Source organism: Ostrea edulis, chromosome 9 (genome assembly GCF_947568905.1).
Source record: "Ostrea edulis chromosome 9, xbOstEdul1.1, whole genome shotgun sequence".
NCBI classification, from domain to species: Eukaryota; Metazoa; Mollusca; class Bivalvia; order Ostreida; family Ostreidae; genus Ostrea; species Ostrea edulis.
The window spans coordinates 42,690,875-42,715,335 of NC_079172.1; the positions used below are offsets into that span (position 1 = coordinate 42,690,875).

The 24,461-nt window shown below is 35.6% G+C and overlaps 1 protein-coding gene across 3 annotated transcripts; it reads right to left on the reverse strand.

Moving 5' to 3' along the window:
- Nucleotides 1-1,506: 1,506 nt before the first annotated feature.
- On the reverse strand, nt 1,507-24,461 carry LOC125658759 (protein FAM43A-like). Of its 3 annotated transcripts, none has more exons than XM_048890155.2 (5): nt 24,325-24,461; nt 23,942-24,070; nt 16,760-17,093; nt 11,878-12,970; nt 1,507-3,116 (listed from the first exon to the last, which is right to left on the reverse strand). In XM_048890155.2, exon 4 carries the CDS (start codon nt 12,926-12,928, stop codon nt 11,906-11,908), a length of 1,023 nt encoding a protein of 340 aa, XP_048746112.2. In that variant the 5' UTR covers nt 12,929-12,970; nt 16,760-17,093; nt 23,942-24,070; nt 24,325-24,461; the 3' UTR covers nt 1,507-3,116; nt 11,878-11,905. The 3 variants fall into 3 exon arrangements, with proteins under 3 accessions (XP_048746112.2, XP_048746113.2, XP_056005268.1); XM_048890156.2 differs by having other exon boundaries at nt 16,619-17,093; XM_056149293.1 differs by lacking the exons at nt 23,942-24,070; nt 24,325-24,461 and adding an exon at nt 17,227-17,285.

A 24,461-nucleotide genomic window follows, 5' to 3' on the forward strand; every position in this document is an offset into this window, starting at 1 on the left:
GAGTTAATTTTGGGAGCGATTTCGTAGTCGAGATCAGCTGCGGGCAATCAATAGAGAAGCGGGGGACCGTGGTAAAGCTTCGCGGTCTCTGAACATTATCGGCTGTGGATGTGGCCTTCAAGGGAAATGGACCTCATCACAAGGATGCTTGATTATAGTGCTGATATAAACACATTCAGATGAGTACAGCAGACCAATGCGCATCATCATCACATGTCGACTTTTGTCAGTTTGATACACTGTATGAAATGGAACCAGTTCCAGCTGATCTCTACAGGAGAAATAATCTCTCCCACTTTGGTTGATTTTGACCTCTGTGATAATTTCCCCCACAACTTACAACTGGGTGTAAAATTCTCGCTTCCATACAAATGAAAGGGTAGTGGGGGTGGGGGTGGGGGGGGGGGGTATGGAAAGTAACACGGAATTAGGCAGTGTTATTCATATGTGGATTTTATGGCCGGGGTTCGAATCCCGTCCGCAACAAACCTAAGTCGTTAAAACAGGTAGTGACAGTTCCATCGCCAAACGCACGGCATAAGGTGTGAATGTCACGGGTCCTCGGAGATTACCTTAAAAACAGATGACCCGTGTCACAGTAGGTGTGGCACGCTAAAGAACCCTCACTGCTCAATGGCCGTAAGCGCCGAGCAAAGGCCTAAATTTGAAGCCCTTCACCGGTCTTGGTGATGTCTCCATATGAGTGAAAAATTCTCGAGCAAGATACAATTAATCAATCATATATTCTCATTTTCTTTTCAAATTTAAGGAATCACTTTGCCAGTTAATCAAATTATTACGTTTTCCATTTTAGTTGCATGTAGTCACCTCGCATACCACTTGACCTTCATAATCCCACTTTGAGGACTGCAACCCCTTTTATGGAAGGCCCTCAAAATATTGTATGGGTCCGCCCCGTCAATGTCGTGACAAATTGACCCCTGTAGAAATTTTTCCATTTACGTATTCGTGGGTCCACTAACTTAAATATATATGTCAGTTTAATTAAGTCACATTCCTGACTGATTTTTATTAATGGTACATTGCATGAAACCACAAGTAATTCAGTAGGCAATTTGACCGGGCGACAAGGGATGCTTACTCCTCCTATGCACCTGATCCCACCTCTGGTATATCCAGGTGTCCGTGTTTGCCCTACTTTTTATTTTGTATTCCTTGTGGGAGACTGATCATTGTTCGTTATCTTCACTTTTCATGTGATAAAACGTTTTGCATTTAGAGCTCTGCACGGTTTCTTTCTAGACCCAGTGGAATATGTAGTGGCCAACTTTTCAGATTTCGTTTAAATTACAGAAAGTCCTCTTTCGTTGTACACCTTTTAAATAAAATTCTGTGGGCGTGTTTTCTTATAACTTCCGGTACGAGTGATCGATATAGGTACCTGCAGCATCAACAACGAAATAAACCTGGTGTGCTTCTAGACGACGTTTTTCTACCATTTCATATTCAGTCTTTTTTTTTTTTTTTGCAATAAAAAAGTAAGACTTTCTTTCATCAGGCGTTTTATTCTTAAAACCAAAGTGATATAATCTTGATTAATTAATTTAGATAATTAAAAATACTAGTATAGACATCTCAATGAATTTTACTTTCGTAACATTATCATCATCATGCAATCACTCTGGTCCTTCAGTTAAAAAAGGGATAGTGTAAATTGCTACTGATAAACTTTGGAAAAAAATACTCATAAATATATGTACACAACTGTTTAAAAAACATGTTACTGGTAGAACATAATATCAATATGTACGCAAATCAACTGTTTTGAGCGAAAGAGGAAGTGACACTCTCAATGTTTATAACCGTTTATCATGTAAATTCTTGTTAACAAGTTGAAATCTTAACGATACTTTCCATTATCAACAAGACTGTGTACATAGGTTATTTTCATCAGTAATTACAAAATCTCTGTATAGTTTGGTAAATATTTGTATTCATCCGCTCCGCGAACGACAAGAGATCGCGCGTTTCTGTCCTGGCACAGAGGCCAGATAAAAGTCAGGGTCAGACGGTTTATAGTCTAGGCAGGAACATAAACACCGATAGATGTCGTCTGCCAGTAAAAGAAACCTAGAGAGATGTCTGTCAGCCAAAGGAGCCCAGGATGGCCTAAATACCCCCTTTAACTCCTGTGATTCAAATTTTGAACTGCACCGGATGATGAGACATGCCTTTACGTGAAGGAGATCAAAAGGGTTTAGACAGTAACACAATCACTCGGTTAACCTTCAATATTGCCTCGTAATTCAACCATTGCTATAGTTTCCTTATCCCCATTTTGAATAGACAGATTTTGTACGGTGTATCTTCCTCTACGGCTTATGAGCACAATTTAGTTTATATCTATACATGCACAATTTAGTTTATATCTTTACACGCACGTGGTAAATACACCTTACGTGTAGCTAATGAAATAGAAATGATTGTCTGAGCTATTAGTCCGATTCTTATATTTTTTGTCCTCATACGTGATTTTTTCTCTCCAAAAAATAAGCAATATTTGCAAAAATATAATTGCTCCATGGTACATGTTATAACAACAACAACTAAAACCCAAGTAGATCTATACAGTATAAAACTTAGTGGCGTGTATCAAAAATAATATCTTAGCTAGTGTTACATATTAGTGATTTATAGTACAATATAAGTAATGTATCGGGTATGTTGTTTTAGTTCTGAGATACTACGCGAGTATATTATTTCTTTTATCATATCTCTCACGATATTCCACAAGTAGCAAAGAAAATTTTCAATATCTGCAATGTTACTCCGTAATGAAAAAATATATAAACGTTCATTATCTACAGTGGTGCGTCCTGTTGACTTTTACATTATGATACCGTGATGTCTCCATTTCTACCTGTATATGCAGTATGAAAGACTTTGATTACATTTACAAGTACACAGCAATGGTTGGGCTAACAATATGAAAAAAATATAATAACAAAAAAACCTCAACATATAATGCATACAAAACGTAACAAGTGGTGATTTCAGATCCTTGGTAGAACTTGTGTTCAGGAAGTCGGAGTGAGAGTCTCTCCTTGACATCTGGTGCGATTTATCATCGTCCATCATCTTCGTATTATCACAAACTGTAAAAAGAAAATGCATACATTGAATTTGGATACTTGTAACTACATACTTAACCCACTTCCTGTTTGTGCGTACGCATATGAGGTAGTAATACGGTCTCTTTGAAAAGCATGGTTGTCATTGGTATGCATTGTGTCATGTTAGGGTTTAAGGGAGAGGTGAACAAGGAAGGGGTCCACCTGCCTTCGCCCTATCTTATTAATTACGCGCACACAAACACATATGTCAGACCTAGCACATATACAGAAGTTGACCTGAACGAATAACTTTCACCGGAACTAAGCCCGGCTACCTTCCGTTTGTTTCTCTATTTAACCCCCGTCTCGTCTAATTCAATCCAACTTCCCTTTTCTATACCGTTAAAGTACCTTTAGTTTCTTTAATCAAATACCCCCCCCCCCCCCCCCCCCCCCAGTAAGGCCAGTATTTCAATTGACACTATTGACGGTATCATACCAATTTTAAAAAGATTTCTCTAATGGCAGCAAAGGTCTGTGTATGTGTTATTTCTAAACTTGACTCCCGAAATTGACACTTACGGGATCTATTATAATTGCCACTATAAAAGATAGATTTTGCCTGCCATTAAAACTATCAGATTTCTGACATGGAACTTCTCCAAGATACCACTGGCAGCAAAATCCAAGAGTGTATGCTGATCTATTAAAAACCTCGAGTACTGTGTCAATATTTGCTCTTTGAGCGGTTTTTGGAACGTTTACAATTCATAACATTTTTGGATTGTTTACAGTATGTGTTAGGGATATTATACAAAGTTTAAAGGTAAATATGAGGAAAAAATTATTCCCACGCGTCTTGCTTACGAGAGGTTTTACATGTAAAAGCAAACTATGACAGTCTGGATCAGATCAGATCAGTGTTGAGTGCGAAGTAAATGGGAAAACAGAACTCGGAAAAACTTCTTTCTCCGTTGATGACGAAAAATACATTTGTTGTGTCAAAAATTGAAAAATAACAATAAATATAAAACTAAAGTACACGTGATTATGATCTACAAGGAATTGTATGACCATTGAAAGGAAATTATAAAGCACTGGTTGTTTTTTTCTCTCTCCATGCAGAGACATTTATTTCATGTTATACATGTCTCTGCTCCATGTAATACTTTTATTTCGTTATTTATCTTATCGCTACGTGCACGCATTTTACACAATGCTGTCATTGAATTTGCACTAAGAATTCAACACAAAGTGACAAATCTGAAGCTTTTTCGGAATTATTTCCATTCCAAATGAGACACTAAATCGCCTTATAAGGGCGTAACTAGGTACATTAGTGTAGACAGACAGCTACCTCGTCAGCGCTGATGATTAATCTGAGATGATGGGCAACGGGGGTGTATAGAATAATTGCTACAAATTAGGCGATAAGGACTCAATACGATAACTGTCATACCTCAGAAGTATTAACAATGATTAAGTCGATGTTGTGTTTTTGAATTAAGCGTGCATACGGATGTATACTCGTACAGAAAATATGCAAAATTCTGGATAATTGTAAATGGAAAAATAACAAGACCAATAGCCATAGTGTAAAAGTCCTCGATCTCAACAATTGCAGAATACGTACTAAAGTCATGAAAATATATGACGTAATTTTTCCTTTTTAATTGACCAAGAAATATCCTAGAAATCAAAGATCAGATTAATGATTTAATTTCTATCAAAGCAAATAAACCACGCTTCTTATTTTCCATAGTAGTACCTCTGCTATAGCTAAAACACAATTTCCAACATCTTTTCCAAGAATATCGATTTGTGAGACTTTCTCATTAGTTGAGTATCATATGAACCAGGCCTACCCCAGGAATATTATGTCATATGTTGCTAAAGCCAACTCTGCTTCATTAATCTTCATTAATACCGACAGGTAGACAGCACTCTTCTCTGTGTGTCACACGAAAATGACAGGTCTCAAATAACTCGCATGTCGTTTTCTGCATTCAAAAATGTTTTTAAATGGGTTTTATTAATAACTTAACCTAACCCTCTGGCTGCGAGATAAGACATATTTGAAAAAATGTTTTTCGGTTTTTGAAAGTATTGTATATGCGATGGTATGTACAGTATTTGTAGTCTGTTCACATCGGTAGATTGAATGGCGCGTGTAACTGGTGCTGTTCAATGTAAATCTCATCTTATATATAACGGTACTTCCAAAGACTGAAACACATTTCTTATATTTACATTTTAATCATTTCAATTGCATTTCGATCATGAACTTTAGGTCAAGTGTATCCATACGCAGTAATTAGCTTATTTCAAAAGTTAAAACTTTGTTCGAAATTAACATTCGGTTTCAATTACTAACAATGTTAAAACTGTACATTCACTGAATCCTCCCTCTTACATTTCTTTTGAAATATACAATGAAAATAAATGCTTATTGCAAACTAGTTCGATCCGGATTTTAGTACCACCTGTCTGCATAACCATTACCAAATATGGAGCGTCATCCAGGTCAAAGGGTACATTGGCTGTTCTGTGTAACGTAAGGAATGGATTAACCATATGATATTTTAGTACTTAAATCTAATTTATTTGTTGTTTTTTGTTTGTTTGTTTGTTTGGTTTTTTGTTGTTGTTGTTGTTGTTTTTTTAGAAATGCATAAATTATATTTATATTCAATAAAATGCCTTTCTTTTTTTGTTTTAAATATAGGTAAACATGTGTAGATTACCTAAATCCTGGCTGTTATCAAACTAATTTTATTCTTCCCATGCGTTCTTTAAATCCAACCTAGTGTTATATTGGCAAAATCCGAATATTCCCGGTTCTATTGGATATCCGGATTTCCAGAAGTTGACCGTCAGGATTCGTTTCAAGTTTCCTGAACTGTATTTTTTAATGGTACTGTGGACCATCAATTTCAGCCCCCCACCCCTACTAAACCCGGCATCTCTCGCATGTCCATCTCATTAATCTGAAAGTACTAGATAAGATTGCGTTTACGATATATCGATATGTTAACGGTAAAATTTGGCAATTGTGTATTTGGAAAATACACGGTTATTAAATCGATTATACCAAGAGGCAATGATAGTTTGATTAACTAAACCAACTACTATTATTGTAAACGGTAATTCCATGTCAAGCAGTGAAATAAATATAGATATATTTCTAATAAAAGAATCATTACCTCATTACAAAAAGACATTTTTTTTTTCAAATTGCCATATAATATAAAAATAATTTCACATCATCGCTCTAAATTTCGCAGTGACCCAAAGCTAGAGTTTAAAATGTTAATGTACTGCTAAAATGAAATATTTCAGTCTGTACTGAAGCGATACATTTTGTAAAGATTTTTTTTTTTAACAAATCACAATCCTACAAATTTCTGTACACTTATACATAAATTATTTCCTCGTCCTTTTATCCCAAGCGATACAAAATTTAAAGTAATTTCCAATACAATTCAAGAAACAGCTAGAAGAACCAAATGAATGGTCTGCAGTGTTAGGTAAAGAAGTGAGAGACCGTAGGAATTTGCCAGAGTCTATTTCACAGTAGAGAAGTTTTATTCAAACAAAGACTAAAGAAAAAACAACTCACGACATCAAGTTGTAAACACCTCTAAAAGGTACCTCATTCTAAGGGAAGTTATTTCTAATATGAAATGGAGTCTGAAAAGGTGTATGCAAAGAAAGAAGAGGTCATACCGAGTACAGAGGTCAAACGAAAGACGATTTTATGTGTTATCTGATATTAATAACAGCCATGACACAGAAAGATAGAAAATGTGCTGTATCACTTAGCCCTCCAGACATCGACTGCTGTCATTTTTCCAGGTGGAAAAGGTAGACAAATGTATTTTTTCTCCATTTCCAAAAACTCTTATTACAAAACACGTTTGAGAATAGAAAATAATAAACTGCTTATCATATATATATATATATATATATATATATATATATATTAAAGCACAGCATGTTTGAAGACAAAGTTGCCACATATGATATACTAAGTTATTGCAAAAGCGTTCAAGTGTGACCTTTGGAATTCTGGTACAGTTTACGCATGCCGGAATCACAAATATTACTTTTAATGTGCTCAATACTTCAGACAGCAACTGTGACTTAGCGTAACTGTGATAACGTAATTGTGACTTAGCGTAACTGTGACTTAGCGTAACTGTGATAGCGTAACTATGACTTAGCGTAACTGTAATAGTGTAACTGTGATAACGTAATTGTGACTTAGCGTAACTGTGAAAACGTAACTGTGACTTAGCGTAACTGCGACTTCGCATATTATAATATTCTCGATTTCTAGAAAGAAAGACCGGCACGTGGCTACTGTATAACACAGGTACCGAGACCAAATAACCATAGATTTTCGAGTTGTTCTGCCCTTTCTAACCACACAGTCTGCTAAATTCCAATGTAATTATTCATTCACAAAATTATCATGTAAGGCTGACTTTGCACAAATCCATCTTTAATGAAAATCAACACTTGTTCCTGCCCACAAATACCTGTAATTACACGTAAACGTTTAAAAGACAAGCCTTAAGATGTCCTCTAGCTTGTCCTGTGACAATACGGTCGTAAATGTACGAACGGGCTGTGAACATGAATGAACGCACGTGTACTCTACAGAAATTTCCCAGTTTTTCTAAGCTATGACTAAGCCTTTGCCATATAGCTTTTCAATTTGTAAAAATGGCAACAAAATTTACGTTCATCTTCACTTTGGTATCATAAAAAGCTGGGTTAAACCAATTACTTTATTTTGTGTTAAGAATATGTGGAATTTTACCATTGGAAATTAAAATTAAAGGTGAAATATAGTTATACGAATTATAAAGGAAGCAGCTTAGACAGGACTAGTAACAGCAGCTCAGTGGTTGAGCGTTCGCTTCATAACCCGGAGGTCGTGAGTTCGAGTCCTGCTTCCTGCCATGCTCGCATCAGACATAGGTAGTGATTACTTCTTTGTCAAACGCTCGGCATTACGGGTCTTTTGGATATGACCCTCAAAACGGAGGTACTGTGTCGCGGCAGGCGTTGACACGATGAAGAACCGTTATCTGACACTGCAACGACCCTGTGCTCTAAGCATGGGTCTAAATTCGTGGTACTTCACCTACAGCTGGTGACGTCTCAATATGAGTGAAAAATTCTCGACGGGACGTAAAACAAACAAACAACAACAGACAGCTTGAACAGTACTGTTTTCTTTTTGTCTGCCATTTTACCTCTCTGTCCTTCCGCAACTTAAATCATGGTCAGAAGTACTTTCTTATAAATCGGGTCTTGATGTTTAGTATAATGTTTGATCATTGTCGGAGCTGTTTGTATAGCAAAACGAAAGCTTTTCTATTCACAAATATGTGAATGGGAATGGGCAGAAACACCACCTAGTTTAACCCTTTCCCTAAATCAAGGTCACAATGAACTAGATATGTGGAGGTTTTGTGTATATTATGACCATACTTCAAGTGCTAGTTATTGGTTTTGGTCATGGGTCAAGGTCAAATTTGCCGCGGCTGGGCGTGGTTGCAGTGAACAGTGTCTCACAAACAGGTCTCGTTTCGTATGAGAGAGAGAGAGAGAGAGAGAGAGAGAGAGAGAGAGAGAGAGAGAGAGAGAGAGGTGTAATACCTTTATTTAATATGCAGTAAGATTTAGACTCGTACACTAAAGAGAAGCAGCTATTGTTATCGTGATTCCTTTTATATACGATCTAAAAACTCTCTGTACACGAATCGAGCATGCTCCGGACCGGGAAGTTCATTAAACCGCTTAGAAAGCTGTATGTTTATTTTAACCTGCTATTGAGATTCATTAGTTATCGATTTCAACAACGATAAATCAACAACAGACATTAGCAATCAGGAACAAAGTGCCAAATTAGATTGCCAACTTCAAGTCCGCGAAAACGTGCCGACAGCCAGGGTGAAAACCCCCAATTACATACACATGGCGACTACTTACAATACATGGGGAATTTATTTGTTATATGACAATGCCCTCCACTGATACAAGCATTAAGATTTACAGCTTCGGGACTCTAAGTAACTTTACATTTTGCACTGTATCACGTGTCCTTCCTGAAAGCTATCAATCGCATGAGCTCTGAAAATGAATACAGATCATTCCTTTTGTTTGTAATTTCATTACCCATCGTCCATTTAATCACGAGAAATTATGTAATTTTTAATGTCGTGCCACGTTTACATAACTGATAGTAATACGAGAAGCTATAAATCGGGTGGTGTTTTGGATTACATATTGGCAATACAATATTGTTACATCTGAGACTTTCACGATCTTGTATACTCTCTCCGTCATTCTGATTACACCTCTCCCAGTTCTCGTCTCAGTTCTCGTCTCGTTTATATGTATAGATCGCAAAGGAGATGGATTAAAATGAAAGGTGACCTCTTTTCCCCTACAATAAAATGCTATGATTGGTCATTAATCTTACTCGGGCACCAACTAAACATAAAATACAGAACAGGACACTAGCTACGTGAAGGATTTTAAGTATGTATGCCTAGGATAATCATTATGTATACTGCCAACTTTACTTTTGCATACCTCTATATTCGGGGCTCATACTAGCTCAAATATTTTTGTACTTTCTATGATTTCTTCCATATGCAATTTTAAATGAGGTCAGCAGTTCAAGGTTCATGGCCTAGGGGGTCACTTTGTTCGTCAAAGTCGGCGGAATCGTGGAAATATTTATTTAAATTGAAGACGAATGCGCTACAGTAGGTTAGACGGTCAGGTCTACACGCCAGGCTGCCTTAGATATAAAATTACCGTGAAACACTATAAAGTTTGATAACCGTTTAATTGTAGGACATTCTAATTAATCAATTAAAAATTAACAGAATCCCAACGATTGTTCTTCCTGAATTTCCAAGTGCCTTTCTGACAGATGACCCTAATTAGCATAGTACATTACGTTGTGCAGGACAATCCATCTTATTCTTATTCTCTGGATTTAATTGTGTGGATACCCTGTTTTCATTTAATGAAGATTGCTAAATTAAAACACATAGTATTTTCATAAAAGGAGATAATAACGTCATTATGTTTGGGGTTTTTTCTCTCGCAATTTTGTGGACCAGTTTTAAAGACAGGACAACGTGCAATTCAAAGTTACATGTCACAAATGACCCCCCACCCCTCTAAGACGTATCAATGGTTGCCTCGTCCTGGCACTATATTTCATGGCGCATGTGTCTGACGATGAGCACGTTTAAATTTCTATATTAGTGACGAGCATATTGTGATGTAACAAGGCTTGACAGCTGATCTCCGCTTTTAAACTGTGCCTGGTACAGTGTTTTAGGCTTTGTGGATTATTTGACAACAATTAAGGAGATATACCACATCGTCATACTGGCTGACTTCCTTTTAAACCATGATTGTAAATAAAGATATCAACAATATTTTTCCCTTTCAGATCTAATTGCCATGCTGAGTAGCTTATCCACTCACAGGAGTATAGACCGCGGGTTCGAGCCCAGCAGGGGTTTTAATTTTTATATTGATCACTTTTCTACTAAAACATCATTTTTTGACTAAATAAAGTAAACGTGAAAATTTTCAAAATCAAAATGTTGAACATATACTCAATTTTTCATCATCACATCAAATTTCTCTGGTGTAGTATTTGTCCTTATGTTGGGAATAAGCAAAATCATTTCAAAGATATCATGAAGCAGAGAAAGCCAAATTATTTCCACGAAACCAGGAAGCCAAACCAAAAATGCCTAAGTTTCTGTCCATGCTTTTTATCAGTAACTTTGAGTTTGTTCGATCATAATTTTGCGTTTGAAAGTAGTGCACACGTCTCAAGACTGTTATCACAACTCTGCAACAAAACTGAAATTTGAAATTTGAAAGGTTTGATAAACACACACCTGCATACAACCACTGCAATGCAATATGATAAAAATCTGCATTAGCTCGGTAATAGGCAAACCAACGTCCTGAAAACACCCTTTCAACTCCTTTGCCAAAAATAGCAGGTCAATCTAAATCCATGCAGACTTGTGGCCTTTCTTAATCTCATGACTAAATGCGTCGTAAAGATTAACTTCGTTCTAAATACATACAGTCTTGTTTTCCATTTACATAATGAATTACCTACACGTGTACCAATTTATGTAGGTCAATCAAATCCTTACCTGATTAATTTAGTGTCAATGCAATGTTTAATTTTGTTAATAGCGTACGTAACACATGATGTTACATGTGATGTTGGTTGATAATGTGTTATGTAATACATTACATAACAAAGAACTTTACAGCGATTATTTAACTCCTGAACTACTAAATCAGTCTATAATAATTTTCGAGATTTTTTTTTTCTTTTGATGCTAGAGTGTGCCGTTCTTAAGATATTTCAATGAATATCTATCAAAATATTGACAACTGGAAGTACAAACCTAGTTCCCTCTCCCGTCTTTCACAGCTAGCTGACAAAGAATGCAACCTCACCGAAATAGCTGGTAAAAGATATAAATAGTCCGACTTGTTTAGCCCTAGGCGACTCTTTGTCATATGGTTTGTCAAATTTTTGCATATCTGACAACGACAAGCCAAGCCACTAAATTCTGTATTTTTAGTTTTGTGACCAGTGCAAATCGCCAGGCCCTTGATTAGTGAGCAGTACTAAGTGCATGTACTGCTACATGATATATTTGTTTGATTTTTTTTTACGCACAAAAATGTTTATAAACAAATAGAAACAACGACAAAAAACCATCACATTTACCTGCAATTTTTAAGCACTGGCGATAACATCATAGAGAAGTCACTTCCGTTGCCTCGGAGACATGGTTCATCAAACCGGAAGGGTAGTCGCACACTTCTTCTTCTCCAAGACTAGTGTCGTCATTAACATTGAGTCCGTCTTTAGAATCCTGATCCTGCTCGTGAAATCCTGATTCCGAACTCTCATCGTCAGAATCGCCATTTATCAAACAATACTGCACATCATTGTCATTTTTCAATTCCTCTAAATCATTACCGATCTCTAGGTCAATGACACGAGGAACTAACATTTCGATTCCGTTATAGTCCGATTCTCTCGGACTCCGGGCACCCGATTCCTTGGCCAGAGTTAAGGCGTTTACGGTATCCGGTTCCGATTTGCTATCGTCACTGTCTTCCACGTCACTTTCGCACTCCTCCTCCAGGACTTCGTCCTGCTCCAGATCTTCACTTATTGCACCCAGTCGCGGAGCCGTATTTGATTTTGAAATCGGGGGTTTGAAGTTCTTGCCAGTGCTAAGAATCTGAGTCCTCTTAGGCAACACCTCCCCAGACTGGGGTACCGATTTTGTTCGTTGTAATACTAAGCGGGAATTCTGTTTTCTCGTCTTTTCTCGCATGAATTCTTTGAGCGCGAATTTCAGTTTTTCATGTAACTGCACGGCCATTGCTTTGGCTTTGGCTTCCGTTTTACAAAGCACAGCATGACATCGAAGTTCTAGTTTCATTCTCTTGGCTTCATGTCGGTAGACCCAGACAAACAGCCTGGGATACTTAGGATGTGCTATGCAATAGGATATCCTATGTGCTCTGTATTCCGTCATTCCTTGTTCCTTTGTGTGCGCCCGTAATCCAGAACTTGAAATCGTAAGTTTCATTTCTAACCCGGGATTTGTATGGCGAAGATGATTATTCCAAATAACGTGAGCTGGTTTATCCACACAACCATCTCCCCGCATCAATGTCGTCTGAACGTTTCCAAGGTAACGAACTTTATAATTAGGTTCTTTGTCACTAATTGACAGGTTCTTTTTCCAACTGAACAAACTCATTTTGGTTCACAACAATTTAAAGTTGAAATAGGTTCATTCTACCTGCAAAACCACAAAGAATTTCGTATTAATTTCGAATGAAATCAAAACTGATCTGCATGCAATATAGCTATATTGAAACAATATTTTATCCCACGCTATATAACACCCTCGTGTTTTGATGTAACCATTTGCTTTATGTTTTTATTTAGTTGAAGCATATTTAGTGGAAAATAAAATCTGAAATGTTCTAAATTTGACTGCTCAAAGATTGGACTGGCGACAAAATTACTACAGGAAGTGCCAAAAGAAAGAAAAAGACCAAGTCCGACGTGTAGATGTTTCTTCATATACTGTTTTAATTAGTATGCAAATGAGAGAGAGTGACAATGAAAACTGCAATTAAAACTGATATAGGAGGAATTGTATGATTTACGAGAATATGTTGTCTGGCGTACACATAGAGTAATTTGCTTCTGTATTCTATTCACATAAGTCTTACTAGAATGTAATTCATAACTATTATGAGATGTGTGTGTCTACGTGTGTGTCAGTCTCAGTGTGTGTGTGGTTGTGTATGTGTGTTTATCTATGTGTGTGTTTGTCTGTGTGTGTTTGTCTGTGTGCGCGCGCATACATGACCATACCACACAGTGCCCCCTGTGAGTATGAAAATTGTAACACTCACCTACATACTACAAGTCATAATTGGCATAACTTCCGAATTTCATGATAGTTTCCGTATAGTTATGACATGGAATTCGGAAATTATGCCAATTATGACTTCCAGTATGTAGGTCAATGTTATAATTTATATTTACATATAACTCCTTTATCTAAATCTATCAGACAAGGGAGCACCTGTGTTTGTTGTTGATAGTGAAATTCATTCAATACTACGTTATATTAAAGTTTTATCATAATGCAATGCAACTACAAGTTCCCATATCATTAAAGCTTATATAGGCATTGCCTGCTGCCTAATCCTTATTATGTTATTCATAATAAAATCTGTTTAAATTAATATTAAAGTCGTATACAGTCTTACTCTGAAACACCTCACCTACAGGTGTCTCCCAAAAACTGAACAAAATCTCGACTGGGACATAAAACAACGCACATAAAAACAAACTAAACACAACAATAACAAATAAACAAAACACAACAATAACAAACAAATTAAACACAGCAATAGCAAACTAATCACAACAATAACAAAACACAACAATAACAAATAAACAACACACAACAATAGCAAACAAAACACAACAATAACAAATAAACAAAACAATAACAAACAAACTAAACAATAACAAACTGTCAGTTGTCACTTGAAACGACAGAAATTGTTTCTTTGTTTTTTGTTTGTTGTTGGGGTTTTTTTTCTGTGTGTACTGGTTCAGCTGATGAAGTTGTTCATTCTTTTTGAGCTTTTTTAAGTAAGTTATTCGGAAAGTAACAATTATGGACATGGTTACCAAACATTTTTGTCTATAAGCTCAGATATGGTAGGATTCTAAATAGCCCGTTGGATTTGCTTGAAGATGTTTAGAACTTGTTGATCCAGGTTTTATGATGCAATTTTTCCGATCAGGGGATCACTGTTAAGAGTTTGTATTGCTTAACCTATCTAAAGATATTTTATGAAGATATTAAACTTGTAATCTTTATTACATAGAAGCCACCTTTGGCTATTTATATTTCGCCGACCCTTGTTCAATTGTTAAAGTATAATACCATATGGCAGTTTAAAGGCAAATCCCCCAGATACTACTTGCATAGGTTTAGACATTAAAAAATCATTACCAAACAGAAATCTTACAAAACTTACTGGAAATCTGGGGGGGGGGGGTGTTGTTAAGGGTGGGGTGGGGTATTTTTTATGTTGTTGCGGGGGTAATTTCTATGTTGTTGAAAGGGGTAATTTTTATGTTGAGTATATACCAGTACTTACTAAACCATGCACTGAAATCGTATTCTAATTACAAGGAAACGTGTATATTTCGCTTATATAGAAGACACTTAATGCCATTTGGATTTCAATACAAATCATTCCAAGCAACCAAGTTATGCATAAATTAGCATACGTGTTTTCAATATGCTTTTGGGAAGCTGTCGTTTATGTGAGCAGGAATTAAATTTTTTTTTTTACTTCAGAATGATATTCTAAATTTCATTTTTGCAACATTTGGAATCGAATGTTGTTAAATGCATTCATAATGTCGACCTTCCAAGTAACTGTTACTGGTGTGCCTGTAATAAACTCATTATCCTACATGTGTACATATGTATATGTCGGTTTAAAATATGTTTCCTTGTTGACTTGAAATAAAGCTTATCTTAATTAATCCGCCAAGTAATTGTTGCAAACTCGGTATACAATGTATCCTGTACGCATCGTACACTGCACATAACAATCTGTGCTGTCATGTACATCATTACACTGGTACATTAGTAGTGTGTGAGAGAACTCTACATACATCAAGTCGACAGCTGCATGTCATTCTGACGCTCTCTCTCTCTCTCTCTCTCTCTCTCTCTCTCTCTCGTTACATGGAACATACTCTCAATACCATGGCCTTTAGCTAACAATATCGGATTAAAGAATTGCAGCATGCCGCGATAGGAATATGTAATATTAGGGAGTCTGTGAATTAATATAACATGTACTATTATATTTCAAATCCTTGATAAACGACAAAATACGCTCGACAGATTGCCGAGATACTGGAATGGTGACAGTTCACTACAGAAAGTACATGTAGTAAAACAGACTCTTCAAGAGTGCTTTGAATTTATGACAACGTGTACCTTGCCCCAAGTTAAGCACTGTTGCTGTAAGCATTGCAAGTACTATACAAAAGTATTCTATCAGTGGGGCAATCTGATGCACACAGATCTATATGAGACAACGAACTTTGACCTTTGACGTTTTCTCGCACCTGCAGCAAGCCCTTGGAATATTTCGTTATTACAACAAATGTCACATTTTGACTATGTTTTGTCAACATATACTGCACATAAATCGCCCTTAGGATTAAAAAAAAAAACCCAGCAACATGGGGTTTATCAGTAACAACACACAACCAGTCTCGTTATGCTTTGTTTCACATTTCTGTAATGTGTACAGATTATAATGTACATGTAATAATCTATTATGGCTAGCGACAATGCTGTCTACCAATGTACTCTGTCACCAGACAAAATATAAGTGTCTCTCTTACATTAATAGTCATATCATAGAATAGAATATCGTTTTGTAATTCCTTGAGTTAGGAAAATCAGGAACAGAATGTCATCGGTAAAATATATAACACCAAATTTTTGTGATTGAGGGCGCAGTTTTTCACCTTGTCATGCATGTATTTACATACAATCCATAAAAGCTTCCAGTCACTGATTTACATACTTAAAATAATCCGTATAAAGAAACCAGCCCAGCGATCACTGAATAATCAGATGTAAGAATGGGGATAAAACCAGTGACCTGAATAACCAAGCTTTAACATACATTTGACAGACGCGATGGGGGCGAACTCCAATAGTACCGAATAAATTGAATACATGTAGACTTCACGCGTCTCTAGCGGGCTAATTTGACCCGGGGGCATCGGTAGTGCCGTGACAGCTCTGAGTTAGATGATTGAATGATCTACATACTGATTACAGATCGAATTATTACTTACTAACGCGAAACACTGTTATACTTACTTGTAGCAAACCATTCACATTCTGAGCTTAAAACAAACTTGCAACTGACATGTGGCGTTAGTCTCTCTCTCCTGCCTTTACACCTGCATACTCGTATTAAAAATTAAAACGTCCGGAGCCTGTATAAACTGAAGGTCTCACCTTGTGAAGTTTATTTCCGTGTTGTCAAAGTCTTATTTTTCGATACTCGTTTCTTGCATTATGATACAAGACTCTGGTGTAAAGTGATCCATTACTCCATAACGACAACAATGTTCCTGACACAATTTATAGTCTTCCCAAGAAATTATAGATCTCCCAATCGATCGATGTGTTCAACACTGCTATGTACGTACACCTTTTCACTGATATGACAAGTCCATATTCTCAGTGGAGTCACGTGGTGCAAAACCTGGCTTTTTGATTGGTTCATGCGCCCCAGGTGAACTCTTGAACAGGTAAGAAAATATTTGACGCATTCCTTGCTATTGTGGTCCTGTAACGATTAAAAATACCCCTTACCAAGCTTATTCAGTGAACAGTATTTAAACACTATGAAAACACGAGTATCTAATAAGACATTGATCGGAGTTTTTAAAAATGTAATTTTGTGTAACTAGAGAACAAACCATTCAGTGTGAAGTTCTTGAATCTGCAACATTATTAGAAGTATTCTCTAAAATATTTCATATTACGCTATAAAGGATCTTTAATAATTAATTACCCATTATACAAATTAACTCACCGTGAAATTACGCATGAAATGAAAGATTCAGTTTCAGGTGTTATTCTAAGCACTCTGGAATGTTTTCCTGTTATGAATTAGGGTATCATTATTTAATTGTTGATTTATTACGCTGCATTACTAGTGAAGCAAGAATTATTACATTACACTTATTGAATATTTATACCTATCGTTATACGTCATGTCAATTTATTGTCCATTCGATGAATTATACATCTAAAATTTATCTAACATTCACAAGGTGCATATAACTAAGAAATTTACAAGGTGCATACAACTGAGTTATTAACAAGATGTATACGACTAAGAAAAGAACAAGATGCAACTAAGAAATTAACAAGATGTATACGACTAAGAAAAGAACAAGATGCAACTAAGAAATTAACAAGGTGTGTACAACTAAGAATAGAGTTTGTATTCTTTTTTTCTTTTCTTTTCTTTTTGGGTGTATTTGTTTTTTTTCTGAACGAGTAACGGAACCAGGAATGATACAGCATTCTGTAGTAAACAGAAAAACACGTACAAAATCTACATGTCCATGGGCATTTATTTCCTCCTGAAAGATATTAACATTACTGACCATATAGTTATTATACACGTACAATGTACCTGTGATGTGATCATATGAATATGTTAATACAAAATAAAATGCATACATACGGATTCAACACTAATCGGTCATCAAAAGATATTGCTAATCAATTAATTTGCCATTATATGATACGTGCAAGTACTCTGAAGTTGATATTAAAAAGATGCTGGAGTTCCTCATTGACAAGAGCTTTGTAATCTTTGGTAATTAGCTTTTCTAACAGTCTGCTGAAATTCCCATGGGCACTAATTGTGCTCCTTTGTTACATGTAGCTGACCTTTTTATATTCTTGTGAAGCAAATTTATTCAAAAGCTTCTACATGAAGGGTGAAGATAACGAACAGTGATCAATCTCATAACTCCTATAAACAATACAAAATAGATAGTTGGGCAAACACTGACCCCTGGACATACCAGAGGTGGGATCAGGTGCCTAGGAGGAGTAAGCATCCCCTGTCGACTGGTGACACCCGCCGTGAGCCATACATAAGATGAAAAATCTCTTACTGTAGCCTTCAACTCGATATTTACAGACATTTTACCTATTAACAATAATCATCTTGATATTCATCTGTCGATTCGATATATCCCAGGGAACTCGAAATAAATCATATCTCTTCCACAAATATGTCTTCCACATCTGCTTCGTAATTAGATATTTTATTGAACATAGATGCAAACGACAAACAAACAACTAACAACGGTAAACTAAACTAACTTTATGACAAACGGGATGATTTCAGCTTCTCCATCGTCAACTTTCCATATTTATGTAGCCATCTTCCATTATTACCTGCATATGGTGTTTATATCTCTCAACTGATTTGATACACAAGAGCTTTGTATGAGCAGTTCACCAATATAACCTATCATTGGGTCAAATGTTGTCTGACGTGTTTCATACCGATTTTATTTCTTTAAGTTAGACTGTTCTTGGCACACTGATTTTTACTGTGGATAACTCCGTTTGCAAGATGATGAAGATATAGGGCTCATAGCGGGTGCGACCAGTCGGCAGGGGATGCTTACTCCCCCTAGGCACCCAACCTCACCTATAGTATACATCCCTTGGTCCGTGTTTGCCCAACTCTCTCGTTTATTTTCCTTTTAAGAGCTATTAGATTGATCAGTGTTAGTTATCATTACCTTTTTATGCTGATGACACTACGGTTATAACGATATGATTATGATTATTGGGTATAAAACATCAATGTTAACACTTTAGCAATTCATTACAACCAAAGCAAATATGAAAATAAAATATTGATTTATTCATTCTTTATTTTCTTCCATGGGAGATTACATGAACAATAAGGAAATCAAATTATTAGAAAAGTACACAATATGTAAATATATTTAGAAATGAACAAAGAAAAAACGGAGAGAGCGTATGTACATTTTATTATAGAAGATGATAAGAACATTGTTGACTAGGGCGTTGTATAATAGATATGTAATTTTAAAAAAAAAGACGTAGTTTACTATGGTCATATGTGACGCAACTGTCTGTTGTACCATGCTGCAACGTCCCTTAGAAAGCGAAAGTTAAGAACTCTCGAAGTGTTACTGACAATGCAAGTCAAGCTACCCCCACTCAACTGCATCGAAGTGATGGTTGTTTTGGGTTGTTTTTTTAAATAGTGTTAAATATGGCACCGTAATAAAAGTGAATAATAGTAAAACAAAAAACTAATATTAAGTACAGAAATTGTAAATTTTCACATTGCATATCAGTTGGATAGTACAATTTTGGAGATTTGTTGACAAATCTAAGTACTTGGGTGTGACATTATATAAAACTTATTTAATTAAGTATACAAATGTATGATATAAAATACACGTAAATGTAAAATAAAACAGGCAAAGCTGGTGGATACAGGAAACATCGTCACTTGCTGGTTGTCTGATATAGAATTGTGGAACCAGTTTTATTATCATATGAATGTGAAGCGTGCTGGTTTAGCTATTCAGTGTTGGCCAGTGCTTTTCAAGTGTTGTAAACATGTATTACATCTTTTAAAAGTCAACTACCCCGTATTGCATGATGTATAGAGAGTTAGATGTCAAAGTACTCATGCGTATGAAATTTTTTCTGGAATAAACTGTTATTTGTTCATTGCACAAAGGTCTCTTCAACACTTCCAGAATTTTTTAAAGAGATCCTTGACGCAAATACGTAAGACGTATATATACTGAATGAACAAGCACTCGACGTTTTAAATATCTTTAATAAAAAAAATTGTCTTTCTATAAACAATAGTTTGTTTATAGGAAGATAATTTTCAATAAAAGATATTTAAAATGTCGAGAGCTTGTGCTTGAATGGATGTTGTTTGGGTAATATTTGGCTACAAAAGAAGTTAATCCAATATGGTTAAAGCACAAAATGTTTAATTACATGTACTATATGACCAAATTAGACAAGCTTGGTAAAGCAATATGAATAGTTGATCTAAACGGTTTAAATGTTAGAATTTTCAATAATTATTTACGTTTTGAGAAATGCTTGTTAGAATTGCCTGCTAAATGTTAGGATTTTATTGTTATTATATTGTTATTATTATTATTATCATTACAAGAACTGGAAATGCCAGACTGCCAGTAAAGCAGGAAGATGGTTTGAAATATCAGAGATAAGATAGAAAATGTATGTTATGTGGAAGAAATGATGTTGGAGACAAATTTCGTTATTTATTTGATTAAAGGTAATGGTACTGAACTAAGCGCTAGTTGATTTTCATATAGATATTATCTTTTTGAATCCAAATGTAATGAAAATTTCAACAACTTTTAATGTATCAAGCAAGAAAGAAATTATAAAAATGTGTAAATTTATCAATATCATTATATTGAGAGAGTTAGCCCTTGTGGTAAAATTATACTTGTACATATACACATTTATTCACGCATGTAATTATGATAGATATATGTATTCTACTTACTATCTTCTCTACAGTGCAAACGAGGTTTTGAGAGAGAAAAATCATCGTTATTTTTACATTTACCAAAATCACCAAAGTACCAATAACCATGAGAATAACAAACATATCATGAACACAGTACGTAATGTCCTTAACTAAAGAAATCTTTTAAACTTTAGTCGATTTCAATTAATCAGCCAACCTAAATCTCTGAACACACGTGACATTTTCTGACTGAAGTTTGTTCCTTGTCCATAGTCTATATACCGTCTGTTAACTTTTTATATTCTTGACCTATTCTCAAGAACCACATTGCCAATTTCGACCAAACTTGCCACAAAACATCCTTGCGTTAATAGGAGTCAAGTTTATTCAAACGAAGGGTCATGTATCCTTTAGGGGAGGGGGGATAAATAAGAAAACGTGAAAATACTCGTAGGTTTAGATTTAAAGTCATATTCCTAAGAACAAATGTCAGAAAGCCTAAATTCGATATACAATGAAGATGCGGGGCCACAATAAAGGTTTAAAGTTTTATGTAGTAATGTATGAAAGGATTCTTTGAAATCATCTTTGTGGGCACCACAAGGGCACTATACGTCATACGAACATGCAGACATTCTCGGGTGTAGACTCAGAGTTGTTCACACCTTGTTACCTGGGGTCTGGTATGAGGCACGGTAAGGGTCTTACATAGTAATGTATCTAATAAGGTAATGTATCTAATAAGGATTTCTTAAATTTTTCTTCTCAAGAACCCAAGGTCTGAATTTGTTATTTAAACAATAAAATGTCTTTGTTGTGTTTTATTGGGTGATGAAGGTAGCAAACATTGCAGAAAATTTGGTACTAAAAAACTGGAATAAACTAGTTCATACCACGCGTTTGCTACCATCATCCGATTAAACAACAAAGAAAGGCATTTTATTATTGATATTTTTATGTATTTTTAAAAGGTTAACTAGATTTAAATACTAAAATACTATATCGTTGACCCATTCGTTACTTCAAACGGAACAGCCAATACAACCGTTAACCTTGATGACGCTCCATATTTGGTGATGATTATGCCCGACAGGTGGTACTAAAAAACCAGACCGAACTAGTTTGCAACAAACATGTATTCATTGAAAGAAATTGAAATCAATGAGAGAGAAAAAAAGGTTCAACGAATGTAAATATATTAGTATGAAATAATCTTCCTGTAGAGTACAATGGGGTTTCTTCACATCATGACACCCGATCCCAGTACCGGGAACGATTTAGTATGATTGATTAAATATTGTTTAACGTCCCTCTCGAGAATATTTCACTCATATGGAGACGTCACCACTGCCGGTGAAGGGCTGCAAAATTTAGGGCTATGCTCGGCGCTTATGGCCATTGAGCAGGGAGGGATCTTTATCGTGCCACACCTTCTGTGACACGGGACCTCGGTTTTGACGGTCTCATCCGAAGGACCGCCCCACTTAGTCGCCTCTTACGACAAGCAAGGGGGTACTGAGGATCTATTCTAACCCGGATCCCCACGGGATGGGAACTATAGACGTTTGACGTTCTACATAGGAATTTAGAGAAACTCTTTGAGAAACTTCTCAAGAGCCAAAACAGTACAACTTTCAAAATTAATATGCAGGAATCATCATCTAATAGAGAGCCAAGTTTGTTTGCACCATGACTTCTGGGTTTAAAGCGGGTTCATAATTTTCTGAGAGGCTAAAAGTTTTACAGATAGTAGTGTTTTTCATGCATAAAGATTACTACCTTATTCAGGTACTTTCTACGTCAGAAATATTGTCAAAAATTCCCCAAAATTTCTCAAGGAGATTAAGCGATTAAAGCTTTATTTCAACTTTATGAAAAATAGCATTTTGATAAGGAAAATATTGGACATTAACAGGATGTTTTGTCATTTATTCAAGCGTTTTTAGAACTTTGTACAATTTCGATTTTTAATATGAAGTGCTTGCAAGTTGCATGAAGCATTATGTTAAAAAAAAAAAAAAAAAAAAAAAAAAGGTCGCAAAACAAAGCTATAATTACAAAAATCAATAGTTATATATCAAATCTATGTAATTTTTCAAGCATGGAGGAATTCAATTTTGAAAAATTCCCAATATCAAAAAATGTCGATGATTTTTCACAAATCAATGGGACATCATTAAGCAGCATTTACAATTGGTGTGAAACACTAGATCTGATACCAGTATTAAGGGACATTCTTTTAAAATCTCCATATGCTCATGTCGTGTATGTTTGTCCATAGCCTGGTTCTCAAGGCTTTCCGTTTTTTGAAATTCGGAAGGCCTCGGGAATCAGGCTAGTTTGTTCACACCGTGATTTTATGTGGTCAGGGGAGGATCACAGTTTTTACATAGTAACACCCTTATGCTTTCAAGAACCACAAGGGGGTATAGTGCGTCATATCAATATGCAAACCTCCTCATGTAATGCAAATTCCAAAGCTTCACATCATGACACCCGGGGTCTGGGCTGGGTCATACATCTGGACTTCGATGTTTTGGTGGAGAAAAAATACATCTGCTCAGGTGATTAATGTGGCCCATGGGCCTCTTCTTTATTTAAAAAAAAAGAAAATTATTTATTGTTTTGAATATGAAGTTAACTTCAGATTTACCGTGGCGAATTGACTGATAGTATATTCATGAATTACATACAGGTGTACATTGTATGAACAATTGTGAAACATGTATACATAGATGGAGGTATTTATAGGCTTACAGATCGTTATCCAATACTTCTTTACAATAAAAAAAAATATTTATCAAACTTGAATTATAATAATGTACATCTTTATTACGTTCTGTTCAACTGTTAGAATACTAGTACTCGTGTGTGATCCAATGGATGTTGTCAGTAGAATTTGTTCAATTCAATTTTCAACATGATCTTATCACGTGACTGGCAATGGTTGAAGTTCAACGACCTATTAAATATCCAAACCAATAATAACACCGAGGAGCATGATGTATGTCTTATCAACTTCCATAGACTATTTAAATGATATCATTTGCTGTTGATATACTCAATAAGATATCCAGTTTCGAAGATACTAATAACTTTACCTTGTCAAAGATATAACTCCAGAGAGTTTATAGAATATCACATAGCGGTTCCTTCAAGGTTCCAGCGTGTATTGTGCCACTTCAATACCGTATTGAAAAATGATCCTAGTTCACATCATGATGCACTAGCTGTATAATAAATATTTAGATATTACATTAAGTGTGTGTACTTGAATATGGCGGAAGTCAAAATTGTGCATTTCAATAAAAACCTTTTACTTTTTAAGTTATATGCTCTAATTACAGAGTAAAATATTTCAATTCACAAAATCATCTCATGTAAACATTAAGTAAATGCTATAATTTCCTGATATTTCTTATTCAAAGTGAAAGCTGGCAGATCGATAGTTTTAAATACTGATACAGGTACATGTGTAACATACCCTGGTAATATATTTTCAAATACTGGATTCCAGTGGCGATCCGGGTTAGAATTGGTCCTCATTTCCCCTTGCTTGTGGAAAGAGGTGACTAAATGGGGTGATCTTTCGGATGAGACCGAAAAAAAAAAACGAGGTCC